General features: G+C 46.1%; 1 protein-coding gene across 3 annotated transcripts in view; it reads right to left on the bottom strand.

Annotated features, from left to right (window-relative positions):
- Positions 1–3,071: 3,071 nt before the first annotated feature.
- Positions 3,072–15,163, bottom strand: part of SEMA4A (semaphorin 4A) — a 77,711-nt gene continuing 65,619 nt past the window's right edge. For all 3 annotated transcript variants that reach the window (XM_075607923.1, XM_075607924.1, XM_075607922.1), the window contains exons 10-15: positions 13,090–13,240; positions 11,067–11,256; positions 10,148–10,269; positions 8,729–8,895; positions 8,069–8,184; positions 3,072–5,705 (exon numbers count right to left, since the gene is read on the bottom strand). In XM_075607923.1, the coding sequence (XP_075464038.1) occupies positions 5,071–5,705; positions 8,069–8,184; positions 8,729–8,895; positions 10,148–10,269; positions 11,067–11,256; positions 13,090–13,240 (1,381 nt within the window). In that variant the 3' untranslated portion in view covers positions 3,072–5,070. The remainder of the gene's footprint in view (positions 5,706–8,068; positions 8,185–8,728; positions 8,896–10,147; positions 10,270–11,066; positions 11,257–13,089; positions 13,241–15,163) is intronic.

The raw sequence follows: 15,163 nt of genomic DNA, 5'->3' as shown, positions 1-15,163 counted from the left end.
TTAAAATACGGCCCCGTTTCTTCCTTGATTTAAAAAATAAATAAATGTTAAAATCACAGAAATCAGATGAAATCAACAGAGATCAGTGGAAATGATTTGCAATCACACCGTAGCCAGGGTAATGATTGTATTCAGGTGGAATACGTTAGGCCCGCTCTCCACACTTATAAATATTAGAACAGTTACCTTTTGATCCCCGAATGCTAACTTCTGATGATGTGCGATTGAGATTATTGCCGTTGAATTCACCTGTATACAAAGCAGACCTCTCTCTGGCGCTTAGGGCTAGATATACCACAGTAGGTCTTGTGTGGAGTCTCTGAAGAGAAACTTGGATCCTGGGAACAGTGAGAACCTCAAGAAATGGGAGACAAAAACATAATAGGCACTACCATAGTGTATTACCCAGGGACAAAATACCGATATACACCAGGTGCACTGGCAAAGGTAGGAAATGTAATACTCCATATGGAACAACATGTAGATATCACTGCACTAAACATTGTATATATTACATACAAATATGTGCACCCAAAGGTAACACAACATGAAAATAAGATTAACAGCAGTTGGCTCTGTTAAACACTCCTCCGCTGTGGGTAAAAATTGAAAACCTACTCGCATCTAGTGGCGAGGTCATGTGCCTTAATGTGGACAGTTTCACAGACGCTTGATCTTCGTTTTTCTGTGGGTGCTCGGTTCCAGTCACGTCGGTCAGCCTCGTCGAATCACCACCGCCCAGCTGTTCCTGGTGACGTGACCAAGCTAATTCTCCGCTACGGTGTCCGCGCTGTGCCACACTTCCTACGCGTTTCGAGACGCAAAGTAAACAGGTCTCTTCTTCGGGGGTGATGCATTAGGGCACAAATCACCAAATAATTCATTCATTGATAAATTACATATGGATACCAATTGAAGTTAGAAAAAGGTCTCATTCAACAGTCCAAGACTTGGCAATTGAGTCTGAAATAGACCTATTATGAATGATATGTGAAAATGTAAACACAACTTCTCAAATTTAAAGAAAGAAATAATCTAAGTAACAGACAGAAGTAATCTTATGTGACAGACAAAAATAATCTTAATCATATTATATGCGCAATTGCGTAAACTAAATAACTATATTGACTACTAATATAATACTCACAAAATAACTACAAATTGTGAAAATAAATCCTTAACCTAAATGTAATATTAGTGTAATTAAATATTAGTGTATATACTATACTACTCTACAACCTAAGAAAAACTCATCAGAAAAAAACCTTACCAACATTTGGACTTCTCTCAAAATGCAATAGATATTCATCTCAAAAAAGCAACTAAATCGAATTCTATATTGAGTCCATAAGGACTCATCGTTTTTAACTCAAAAATCCAGTAGGATTCCCTTCTAGAAATTTGGTTCCACCTGTCTCCTCCCCTCCAGCAGATCTTAGGACATTCAATGGCATGACATTGTAACCCTTCAGGGCTCTGTGCATGTGCCAATGTAAAATGATGTGAAACATTAGGAGTAGTAATGAGTCCCCTTTTTATGTTGTATATGTGTTCGCCCAATCTTCTTTGGTGTGTCCTGCTCGTGCGACCCACATATTGCAGGCCGCACGGGCACTCGAGCTAATATACAACATATTGACTATGGCAGTTAATAAGCGATCCAATTTTGTATTCTTTATCAGTAATATTTGATCTAAATTTTTTCATTTTGACACTATTTGCATGCTATGCACTTGGAACATGGATAATATCCTTTGATACTATCAGATACTTGATTGTTCAGATTACTGAAAGGGCAGCTTGGAGACAATTTCGTTTTTAAGTTGTTTGCTTTCCTAAAGTAGATTGCTGGTTTTTCTTTCAGATAACCCCTTAAGAGCTCATCTTGTCTCAGCAAACCCCAATATTTGCTAAAGATCCCCATCATTTTTGGTGCCATTGAATTATATTGTGTCACAAAAGCAACTGTGCCATCTTTTTCACCCTTCTTGTGTTTATTTTTCATATCTTCATGTTTGTATGTCAAAAGTTTTGATCTTGTCATTTCACGCAGTTTCAATAGCTTTATCAAGCAATTTCTGATTATCTCTGTCAATAAACTTTTGTTTTACAGCTTCGGCCTGTTTTTTTAAAATACCATTTCACTCGAACAGTTTCGTTTTAGCCTTACCAGCTGACCCCTTGGAATATTCTTTATCCAATTGGGGTTGTGATGGCTGCTGGCGAGGAGAGTTGTTCGCTGGAACAGATTTCAAATATATTTCCGTCTATATGGAACTAGACTCAATGTATATTTGAAGATCTAAAAACTCAATGCTTTCCTTGCTTTGCTTGAATGTGAAATGAAGATTCCCATCATTAAGATAGGTTTTAAACAACTCTAGTTCATCGAAAGTTCCCTTCCTGATGAATATTACGTCGTCTATGTAGCGCCGCCAGACATTTTCAAAGGACAGTTTCACAGGACTTTAAGTTGTTTATTATTGTTGCTCATCATAGTCACTTCTAAGTTGTTTGTTCATGTTATTATCACGTGGTTGATTTCTTTTGATATTTAGCGCTTTTCGTTTGCACTAATTTATCACTCGGTTGAATTCACCTGATGACATAATACAGTACTAACACACACCGTTTCATTGCATTTTTAGATTAATTGCAAGTGCAAATATTTCTACCCAGATTATTGTTGATTTTGGATGATGTCACACACTAACAATGACACACATTCACACAAACCTCACAGGAATGTCACAACAGACACACACTCATGTTGACACACACCTACTAACAGTTATATGCCAATACGAGACACATGCTCAAAGTGTCAACACCTGAAACACACACACACGTTAACCCAAGACATGTGCATACATCAGTGATACCAACATGCCAAGCCCCCCCCCCCCCAAATACACACGCTTATAGTGACACACAAGAACATGCCAAAATCAGACACACTCATACTGAGATGCCAATGACTCGCAAACACAAATAGTAACACGCCAAAACCAGACACACACAATGACACTGCAACACGACGAGGACACACAGAAGAGTCTTACACAGGCAGCTTCAAAAATCCAACTTTAATCATTTATAAATAAAAAAACACAATGTACAGTGCTGAGCACACACATTACACATTACACATAGTTGGCAGTAGCTTTAGGGTCCTTATTTACATGCCTCTCGCCTCTCTCTTTATAATACTGCTATGGTGTACAAACATGAACCCCAGCACACACACACGGGAACCTCAGCACACACAAACACACACGTGGACCCCCAGCACACAAACATGTGAACCCCAGCACACACGTGTGTATATATTATATACATATAAAAATAACGAAAGTCCAGGGCACTCTACACTGAGAAAACCAAAGCAATACTTAACGTCCGTATCGGGGTGCACGCGGTGACGCCGGGGCCACCGCCCAGCTCCGGAGAACATAGCGAGAGCTTCATAAAGGGCCACGTGGTCCGAAACGTGGCTCTCATCTCCTGTTCCTTTTTGTACCGATTAATACATGTTTCTACCTTCACAAACTACCACAGTGAGGTGCTGCAGATCTTTCCATTGTGTGTGTGTGTGTGTGTGTGTGTGTATACACACACACACACACACACACACACACACACACGTGTGCGTATGTGTAAGCATGTTTGTTTTTAGCTGTCTAATTGTTTTGAGTTGCACCTGGCACACACTGCAGGAGTTGAGTTACCCTCCAAGAGTCTCCTTAACAATGGTTTAACACTGCTGCTATCGGGACCACATGCAGAGCCTGAGGAAGTTACCTTGGTAAAAACAGACCGCGTTCAATAGCTGCTAAAGTCTCTCTGGCGGTGAGTGAGCGGCGATGAGACGCAGGACAGAATACCTGCCCCGTTTGGCTTTCTTTTATCCAGTCAGCGGGAATACTCTTTGTAGCTAAACTAAAACTGCAGGCAGACTTCCCAGCAGTGTAACATCCCACGCACGTATGTACGGAGCAGGGCCTCCATGCCTCACCGATTCCTGCCCGGTTTCATCTCCTGGTCCCCTGAGGACAAACACATTGATGTTTCAGGGATAAACAAAGGGGGTTTTCCTGCCCGTAGGATGACTGGGTTTTCCTCCGCGCCGCACGATTACGCGCTGCTCCACTGGAGCCTTTTAACTTTTCTTGTGACATATGTTGCTGCACTAAAAAGTCTCAGATTGTGCTTTTCCGATTGTTTACAACAAGATCTATAAAGAACTACAAGGAAAGGCGCCATCGCCTGCAAGCTCCCGGCCAGGGGCGGCCAACTCCACTCCGAGAGCTACCAACAGGTCAGGTTTTCAGGCTATCCCTGCTTCAGCACAGGTGGCTCAATGAGCCGCCTGTGCTGAAGCAGGGATAGCCTGAAAACCTAACCTGTTGGTAGCTCTCGAGGACTGAGATAAGTCCTCCACAAGTTCTACAGTGCTACTGAGTATCTCCGGATTCCCTGTATACTCTGCATTCTGCGTGACACAGTGACAGGAACGGTTACCTCTCGTGGACATTACCAGTCCTGGACATGGAATGGGTTAAATTAAACTTTGCAAACCCGGAGTGGAACTTCGCAGCTCAGGCCCATTCCGGATCTATTTTCACATTATAAAAGAGCTTTATGTAAAACTAAAATAAAAAATAGTAGAAAGAGAAAATAAATGGCTGCTGTTGCCTGCTCCCTGATTATTTAAATGGGGCATCTTTCGGGGTATGTGGGTTTCCGTTCCAAGTGGTTGTTTCCATCACTTCTATTTGCCAGCCCTGTTTATCAGCGGAGAGCTTTGTAAGCGACTCTTCACATCAAGAGAATTGTAACGCTGGTGTGTCCCTTTCAACAGCGCCCCGGAAAAGGTTTCAGACACAGCAGAGGTAGGCTGGTGTAACCCCAACGTCGCCTCTCTGGAAACCAGTGTGGAATGTATCAGGAGTTCCACCACCCCAAGACAACCAGGGGGGAGCCTGTAACGCCCAATACAATAGGACTCAACAATCACGACAGGACAAGGACAAGCAACGACACAGCTCAGTGTAGAACAAGTCACGTCGCTCAGACTTTCTCAGAGGCTGCGTCTGCGGACGCGCCGGTTACCCGGTTATTATCGATGTCCATCTTTCCGTCCGACCCCTTCAGCGGGACGCAGCAGAATTGGCCGTTGTCTCTGGAGATCTGGTAGCTGCTGTTGTGCGCGTTGCCTTTCATCTTTGCCTTGGCCAGGCTCTCTGTTTCCGGGGTGCTGCACCCCTCAACTTTGCTCTTGTTCCTTACTTTATCTCGGCAGGTATAGAGCGCCAGGCCCGCAATCCCGAGCAGCGTCACGGTGAACAGCACCGCCACAACCACGAAAGCAGAATAGTACGACGGTGCTTTGGTGAAGGTCAATGTCTGTCCATCATCAAGTGCCATGTTACTCTCGTCCATGCTGCCCGTGTAGCTGACCAGTCCATTTGGGCCTATCACCCAGTACCGGGCCACCTGGTACTTGAATCCATTCTCGACAGCCCAGCACTCGTACAGTCCCACGGTATGACGGCTCACAAGGATGACCAGAGTGTCGCTGGAGATTAACACTTGCTTCTCTGAAGCCATTTTTGATGGGTGACTCCAGCTGTAATTGGCCAGGGCAGAAAAATGGGGGCAGTCCAGTTTCAGGATGGTGTTCCACTGGTCTGTGTAGTTCTTAGCTAGAAATACAGAGACAAAAAACGTTAGGCTGAGTTACAACCCAATGCATTCAATACAGTGTATGTATGTCTTTATTTATATAGCGCCATTAATGTACATAGCGCATCACAGCAGTAATACACGTGACAATCATATAATAAATAATACAAATAACACACAAAGGGAAGAAGCGCTTCTGACATACAAGTAACATTAGGAAAAGGAGTCCCTGCTCCGAAGAGCTTACAATCTAAGTGGTAGGTAGGAAGAACATACAGAGACAGTAGTTGGGCTTTCTGGTAAGTGCGTCTGCAGGGGGGTCAAGGTCGATGTATGAGGTGTAAAGTATCAGCCACGGAGCTACTCATGTGCTTCCTTAAGCAGATGTGTTTTAAGATGGGACTTAAAGGTGGGGAGAGAGGGTGCTGTTCGGGTATTGAGGGGAAGGACATTCCAGATGTGTGGGGCGGGCAGTCTAGTGGTACAATGCTTTTGATTCTGCAGTGCTCTCCGATTTTGGGCATGGACAGGTAACCTAGATCAGTGGTAGTAAGCTCCTACGAACCCCTGTACCAAAATGATCTACTCTCGGATGGACATATATATTGTAACTTAACATGAACATGTGCATATGACTGGAAGAGTATTAGAAGGCTGCAACAAGTTGCACTTCTTAGGCCGCGCGTATAGTGCCCGCAACGGCGACGCGTGACGTCACCGCTAGCAAAAGTTGTATTTCGCTTTGCGGCGGCGCAGGCAACCAGGGCATTGATTGGTTCAGGGGCTGCCACGAGGCGACAGCCCCTGAAAAATCAAATATTCCCGGCATCCGAAAATCGCTTTGCCATGTTGCCTTGTCGCGCTTACTATAAGCGCATGCGGCTGCGGCGACAATGCATTTGTTTGAGCGACGTCGCGTCGCCGGCACTATATGCGCGACCTTACAAAGAGGGAAGATTTTACTAAGTGGTGATAAGCTGTAAGGCAGGTTAATGAGCTGTAAAATGCTGTAAATTTGGCCCTTAATGCAAGTTGTGAGCATGGTCTATAAATATATAATGTATAACCCTGTTCACCTAATTGTAGAGGGAGATTGGCCCGGTATTAAAGGGGTTGCACCCCATATGGCCACCCCCTGACCTCACCAGGGGGGCAAGGGGTTAACTGGACTGCAGTCCAGGAATGTGGCTTACACCTTGTCATGTCATGAAAATGTATGTTCCCCTGTTCCATTATTATCCTGTATTTTAATGTTTTAAAGTGCATTTCTGTATCTCCAGTTCTAGAGGTCGCAGAGAGTTGATATTTGGCCAATATGTGGAGTCACTGTAGGCATTAAAAACTGGCAAAGTTCGACCCACTGAGCCCACCAGAATGGAACTTATTAATATGTGTAGATATTAAAGTGTATATGTATGGTATTTTGGATCTGTTCTGAAAATGCAGACTCCATCTGCTATGCTAATAGGTCATGAAGGGCAGCCGGATGATTGAGCGTAAGCACTGTGATCAAAAGTTAACTGCCCTGATTGTTTACACTAAGTACTAATCAACAGACAAGTACTAATCAACAGACTCTGCCACTCTAATTGTTACCTGAGGGCAGAGAATCATCAAACTGGAGTGGTTTGTAAGTGTTATGTCTACACCTACAAACAATGCAGATCCTACCAGATACTTAATTTGGTAGACTGGTCGTCTCCCCTGATTTAATTATGGGGCTACAGAAATAAGACCCTCAAAGTCCCAGTACACATGGGCTAATTTGCTGGGGGGCATGGGTTAATCTGTGTCTCCACGTTAGGGATTGGATACAGATAATTGTTCACCAATAGTCTGTATTCAATGTTAAGAATAGGGTTACACAGGTATATAAACTGTGTCAACCCTACAGTTTTTAGTTCTTCTTCTGATACCATCTTGAATGTCACCGGATTGCTGGAGAATTGCTAGCTGATACTTCTCCATCCCCCAACCCTAAGTAAGTGTTATCTTCTTGCCTGTTAATTGTACTATATTGCTTGTGTGCAGCTCTCTCATTTGGATGGGGACTGGATCAGGGCTGCAGGAGGTCCCCTTATTAAACTCTCCGGGAGCAGAACGGCCGCAGCGCTGAATTACAAAAGCCGCATCACACATATTAGGAACAATGTCAGCCTCATGTTGTTCTTGATGGGAAGCCCGGGTCTCACTGTGTGCAACGTTTAGACGGAGAAACAAGGCCACATCGTACAGCAGGTCCTTGTACGGGGGGTTAAATCACACCCCAGATCCACCCCACAAACCCTTCTAAGTCTCTTTCTTGCTCTGATCAGGGCAGATCTCTGCTCTTGGTCAGTTCTACTTATTGGAAAATCCCCTTTGTGACCCCAGTTTCTCTCACCTCTCGCTGGGGTGAGGTCCGAGTCCTGGCCTGGCCGCATCGCTCTGGCTTTGCCTGCTGGGCTCACACAGGTGGTGTTTGGGTTTCCAGATTCAATGTCTTGTAACCAGGAGTTTCTACAGGAATAAGCAGAACGCCGCCGCAGAGGTCAGCACTGGCAATGTGGGGTCACTCATTAAAATACACCCGTTATTTATACTGCATGTTCCCCCCAGCACCCACTCCCTTTGTGGGGTTTCCCTCCCACCTCCCACTCCCTTTGTGGGGTTTCCCTCCCACTCCCTTTGTGGGGTTTCCCTCCCACCTCCCACTCCCTTTGTGGGGTTTCCCTCCCACCTCCCACTCCCTTTGTAGGGTTTCCCTCCCACCTCCCACTCCCTTTGTGGGGTTTCCCTCCCACTCCCTTTGTAGGGTTTCCCTCCCACCTTCCACTCCCTTTGTAGGGTTTCCCTCCCACTCCCTTTGTAGGGTTTGTTCCACTGCATAAATACATAACGCAGAGGGACAAAAAAAATCTAAATCATGTTGATGCATTTCTGATGGAGAAGCAGTCGCCATCTTATTAGTGACCAGCAGAAGACCCTTATGGAGTTTTCTCCATTTCCCAGCCCCAGTGATACTTTGTGTCTTCGGGGTACTACGTGCAGCATGATTACTTACACGGTACGTTCAGACTTAGGCTGGATTTGCTGGCACCGCTGCATGTCCCGGTCCCAGGCACAGTAAGGGTCTCTGGCCAACACGCAGTCAAAGCAGCTCCCGTACACACTGCAGTTTGTGAGAGGCACCTGGAGGATCCCAGTAGCATGTCCAATATACAGGACTCCCTGTAAGACACCACACGGAGAAGGCTATTCAATGGAACCCTAAAGGGTGCCCCTGGCCGTAGCCGCTATGTCCTGTGGCCTGGCACGCCCAGAGTTCGTGATGTATTAGCCATGTCATTCTGGTAGCTAATGTTACTGGGGGACATGGCGTTCTGCGTTCCCGTGATCTGACCTGCTGAGGAACGGAGGACGCCTCCTATTCCACTCGCGGTCTCAGTGACGCCTCAATCAGGCAATCGCTCCGAGGAGCAGTCATGTGATTGCTGTGTGCCGGAAGCGCTGTGGCACTCTGGTGTTGCGGTCCCTCCGGCACACAAAGGGTTAAAGTGAAAGTGTTTGGGGAAGGGATTCCCTTTTTCAAACGGTCTCGTTCACAGAACTCCCGATTTACTGATCCACTCGGATGTCCTGACTGACAAGCGCAGATGAAAAGACAATTCACCCTAATTTCTAAAGAAACCAAAACATCCAAAATGGTTGCCTTAGGACTAATTACATTTGTTTAGAGCAGCGCATTACCTTGTTACCTTGCGCTCAGTTGTTTTATTTTTTACAAACTAGCAGGGATTGCACCTTCAAAAGGCTCTCAACTTCAACAACTCACATACTAACATGCCTCGTTATCGCTGCGTTATTGGGATGCCCTGGGGTTAGAAACCCCTGCTCTGTGGATCAGGTGCCGGGTGTGGGATCTGAGACACCTAAAGTCACATTTTATTTATTTATAAAATATTTTGTTTTATGATTATAGGCGTATGTAACAGTTACAGACCAGGTTTTAACGTGAGACAGCTAAAGTCTTGAAAGAACTTAGACTGGTGGCGGCTGTGAGAGTCTCTGGTAGACCGTTCCAGTTTTGGGGTGCACGGTAAGAGGAGGAGGAGCGGCCGGATACTTTGCTGAACCTTGGGACCATGAACAGTGTTCAGCTTGTTCAGGTAGACGGGTGGCTTGCCTAGAAAGTATTTGAAGGCAGGAACAATGTACCTTACGGCTGGACGAAAGTGAAGACCAATCTAGTTCTTTGAGGATTTCGTAGTGGTGTGTGTTGTAGTTACATTGTAGGATAAAGCGGCATATTGAGTTGTAGAGGGTGTCTGTCTTGTTTGCTAAGGTGTGTTTGGGATGCTGTACCATACACTATATCCCCGTCGTCTATAATTGGCATTAGCACCTGCTGTGCGATGCGCTTTCTGACCAGCGGGCTTAGGGAAGATTTGTTCCTGTACAGTACACATGAGACGTCTCTCACCTTGTCGGCTGCCAGGAGCAGGTTCTGTATCGGCTCCGAACTTGGCAGAAGCTGCAGCTCCTCAATGATGTGAGAGCCAATGCCGTTATTGACCAGCACAGCCTTGTGCAGGGAACCTTTATCTGTAGAATACAAGTGGACACATTGTAGCTGAAATCCCTGATCCTCTCTCATGAAGAACACATACTTCTTGTCACCGTGCAGTGAACCTTCTTATACTTTGGCAATAGGGATCTAATCACAGGCAGCAACCACAGCTTAGGACAGGAGGCCGGGCTGTTCTCCACCAACACTCCCGTGAGGGACAGGAATCCCTCTAGCTGAGTCACAGTCCAAAATCCTATCACTGCATCAATTTACCATATGGGTGTTGAAATTCAGTCCCCCTGAGGTCCCCACCCTGTCAGAATCCCCAATAATATGTTAGACCAGCGGTGCGCACAGTGGGGGGCGCGGGATTCTTCATGGGGGGGAGCGGGCGGTTGCAGAGGCCCCGCACTCTTCCCCGAGGCATTTAAATGAAATGTCAGGGGATTGCGTGAGGCCTCTGCAACTCACTTACCGGGATTCAGAAGTTCGGTGTGACGCGTCACCATGGCACGCCGCTGTGTCATGCAGAGTGACGTCACACGTCCGTCTCTGTGACCGCGCTGTGCCATTTGACGCTGGTCACCATGGCGACACGTCGCCAAAGATAAGGTAGGAGAAGCTACAGAGACCTCGCGGTCCCCCTGGCATTTACTTTAAATGCCTTGGGGGAGAGCGCGGGATCTCTAGCCACCACGCCCCCCCCATGAAATTCTCCCACCCCCCACTTTGCGCACCCCTGTACTACAACACGGTTACGTTACGATACTGGGCTTCGTTATACAATACAGCACTTTAATATTCAGGGCTTTGTTCCGGTGCTCTCGCCTACCTGTGCCCAGGAACATCACAGTGTAGGTGCGTCCGGACACGGCTTCCACTGTATCTATGGCAATCCTGGTGTATCGGACATTCTGTTTGATCAGCAGTGGCCGACCGGCACCCGGAGAGACCATCCCGTCCATCAGGAAATGATCCTTCATGAAAGTGAGGTCTTTATCCGAGGAGGAGCCTACGGAGCACTGCGGAGAAGACACACTGCAAGCTGAGCGCCACCTTTTGTCTGAAAAACCATTGTTACATGGAGCCCATATAAGCTAACGCTCGCTGTATGCACAACTTTAAAGCACAGCATGGGAATCAGATGCACAACCCTGATGAAGGTCCCTCTGGGTGACCGAAACGTTGGTTGCAGTGCCCTGTGATTCAATACAGTTCTTTGTCTGAAGACTACATGCAGTGTGCTATTTTTGCTGAACCCCAATCTGGTAATATATATATATTTTTTCACAGACACACACACACACACACACACACAGGGATTTGCCGAGGAGGATCACGCAGTGTAAGTGAGCAAGGTAGGCATTTAACTCACAAACTTGCCTGATCAGATCCTACACCATGCCGTGACATGTAAGCACCCAGCCATGTCACGGCTGGCATCGTTCATGTGCGTGTTTCATTAGAAGAGCTTCATGTTCTAAGGCCGGAAGCCTAACATTATGTCACAACAAAGACCACACTACGTTAGGGATTCACACCCGCTGGGAGCAAGGGATCCTGTGGGTGTTGATATAACGGCACGTTCCACATAGATCCAGGTGATGACAAACAAACACTGATTAAAACTATAAAACACAATGTGTCATCCGCCCACATTTCACTCCTTAAACATGTCGCTGCCATTGGTTGGCCCCGGGAGAGATTCCCTTCTAACCAGCATGGCTCCAAAGTCTCCATCTTTGCTGATGACACTAAATTGTGTAAGGTAATAGAATCAGAGCAGCATGTCATTTCTCTTCAGAAGGACTTGGAGAGACTGGAAACGTGGGCAGGTAAATGGCATATGAGGTTTAACACAGATAAATGTAAGGTTATGCATTTGGGAAGCAAGAACAAGCAGGCGACTTACAAATTAAATGGGGATAAATTGTGGGAATCCTTGATGGAGAAGGATTTAGGAGTCCTTGTAGACAGCAGGCTTTGCAATAGTGCCCAATGTCATGCAGTAGCTGCAAAGGCAAACAAGATCTTATCTTGCATTTAACGGGCAATGGATGGAAGGGAAGTAAACATTATTATGCCCCTTTACAAAGCATTAGTAAGATCACACCTTGAATAGGGAGTACAGTTTTGGGCACCACTCCTTAAAAAAAGACATTCTGGAACTAGAGAGAGTGCAGAGAAGAGCCACCACATTAATAAAGGGGATGGACAATTTAACTTATGAGGTGAGACTAGCTAAATTAGATTTATTTACATTAGAAAAGAGGCATCTAAGAGGGGATATGATAACTCTATACAAATATATTCAGGGACAATACAAGGAGCTTTCAAATGAACTATTCATTCCAAGGGCAGTGCAAAGGACTCAGGGCCATCCCTTAAGGTTGGAGGAAAGGAGATTTCCCCAGCAACAAAAGAAAGGGTTCTTTAGAGTAAGGGCAGTTACAATGTGGGATTCATTGCCCATGGAGACTGTGATGGCAGATACAATAGATTTGTTCAAAAAAAGGTTGGACATCTTTTTTTAGAAAGGAAATGTATACAGGGATATACCAAGTAAGTATACATGGGAAGGATGTTGATCTGATTGCCAATTCTTGGAGTTAGGAAGGAATTTATTTTTCCCCTTATGAGATATCATTGGAGGATATGACACTGGGGTTTTTTTGTTTGCCTTCCTCTGGATCAATAAGTAAGTATAGATAAAGGATAAAGCATCTGTTGTCTAAAACCTCATCTACTACGTAACTATGTAACTATGTTCGGTTGTAAGAGGCTCAGTGCTTTTGCGATGAACCCATATTGACCCAGTGGCAGGTTGTGCCAGAGTTAGACACCGTGGTACTCACGCTGCCCGGGCGAGGGGTGGATACTGGGCCCATGTACGTCATCCATCGTGAGCTCTCCTTGTTCTGCTCCTTGTAGCTGCCGTTGAAGACCTCCTCAATATCCTTCAGGTTAAAGGAACAAACGGCGGAGCTGCTGGTGCCGCCCATCTGCCTGCGCAGGGGAGAGACACAGGTGATGGAGGTTTCTCCAGGTGATGGAGGAGGAATGGACAGTAACACAGATTGGAAAAAAACACAAGATGAGACATCACTCAGTCATACACCTTCCAGGGACCCGGCTTCACTCAACCATACACCTTCCAGGGACCCGGCTTCACTCAACCATACACCTTCCAGGGACCCGGCTTCACTCAATCATACACCTTCCAGGGACCCGGCTTCACTCAATCATACACCTTCCAGGGACCCGGCTTCACTCAACCATACACCTTCCAGGGACCCGGCTTCACTCAACCATACACCTTCCAGGGACCCGGCTTCACTCAATCATACACCTTCCAGGGACCCGGCTTCACTCAATCATACACCTTCCAGGGACCCGGCTTCACTCAATCATACACCTTCCAGGGACCCGGCTTCACTCAATCATACACCTTCCAGGGACCCGGCTTCACTCAACCATACACCTTCCAGGGACCCGGCTTCACTCAATCATACACCTTCCAGGGACCCGGCTTCACTCAATCATACACCTTCCAGGGACCCGGCTTCACTCAATCATACACCTTCCAGGGACCCGGCTTCACTCAATCATACACCTTCCAGGGACCCGGCTTCACTCAATCATACACCTTCCAGGGACCAGGCTTCACTCAATCATACACCTTCCAGGGACCCGGCTTCACTCAACCATACACCTTCCAGGGACCCGGCTTCACTCAATCATACACCTTCCAGGGACCAGGCTTCACTCAATCATACACCTTCCAGGGACCCGGCTTCACTCAATCATACACCTTCCAGGGACCCGGCTTCACTTCAACTGCAAAATCTTTATTTCATTCGTTACAGCGACGACGGTTTCCAACGTTTTTTTTTGTGCAGTCCTTTAGACCAGGCTGATAAGCACCTAGACCAGGCGTGGGCAACTCCAGTCCTCAAGGGCCACCAACAGGTCAGGTTTTCTGGATATGCCTGCTTCAGCACAGGTGGCTCAATCAGTGGCTCAGTTGAAGACAGACACTGATTGGACCTCTTGTGCTGAAACAGAAATATCCCTAGTGCCTGGCCTGTTGGTGGGCCTTGAAGACTGGAGTTGCCCACCCCTACCAAGATAGACTTTTTCTTGTACCCACTAACAAGATCTTTGTATGTAACATGACAGTAACACGGGACATGCCACAATGTTTCATGGGATTAAAGCAGATCTGTTTTGATGAGATGAGTTTTAAAGGCATACAGTATATGCGCACGGTGATTCTATACTGGCCCATTACATATAGAGGCGCTCCTCGGTTATCCGGCAGAATCCGTCCCGCAAACCGCCGTCGGATTGCGGACCCAATGTTAAACCGCAGCGGTGAGCGTCAGATAATCCATTCCAACGACTGATAATGCGTTTAGCGGATAACGGACCGACGGATAGCGAGGAACCCCTGTACTGTGTACTGATCCATTACATATATACTGATCTGTTTAATTTAGTAACAGTTTAGGTTGGGAAAAGACACAGTCTCATGGTTACTATGTACCACGTCACTGATAACATTTGTTTTAAAGAACTTGTCACCGCCAGAATCATGGAGCACACGCGGGAACGCTTGCTATGTTACCACTGGTATACTATTGACCAGAGATACTTTTAAAACCCATTCTGTTACCAATTTGTATAACTAACCATTGATCCTGTATATATGCTGAAATGATCAGTTCAGACCTGGTGTTACCTGTAGTAACATGATTCAATGTGCTGAATACGTACAGAGTTGTTACACTTAATCTGGGGGTAACATAGTGGGCCTTTTAATATGTAGATCAATCCATTGCACATATAGTAACAAGATGTTCCTCTAACGTACACAAAGCGTCAGTACTGATCTGTAATGTTACTGTAACATAGATAACTGCCCCACTG

This window comes from Ascaphus truei, chromosome 7 (genome assembly GCF_040206685.1).
Source record: "Ascaphus truei isolate aAscTru1 chromosome 7, aAscTru1.hap1, whole genome shotgun sequence".
Taxonomy (NCBI): Eukaryota; Metazoa; Chordata; class Amphibia; order Anura; family Ascaphidae; genus Ascaphus; species Ascaphus truei.
The sequence above is the reverse complement of the archived record's forward strand: the minus strand, read 5'-3'. Positions and strand labels throughout refer to the sequence as shown.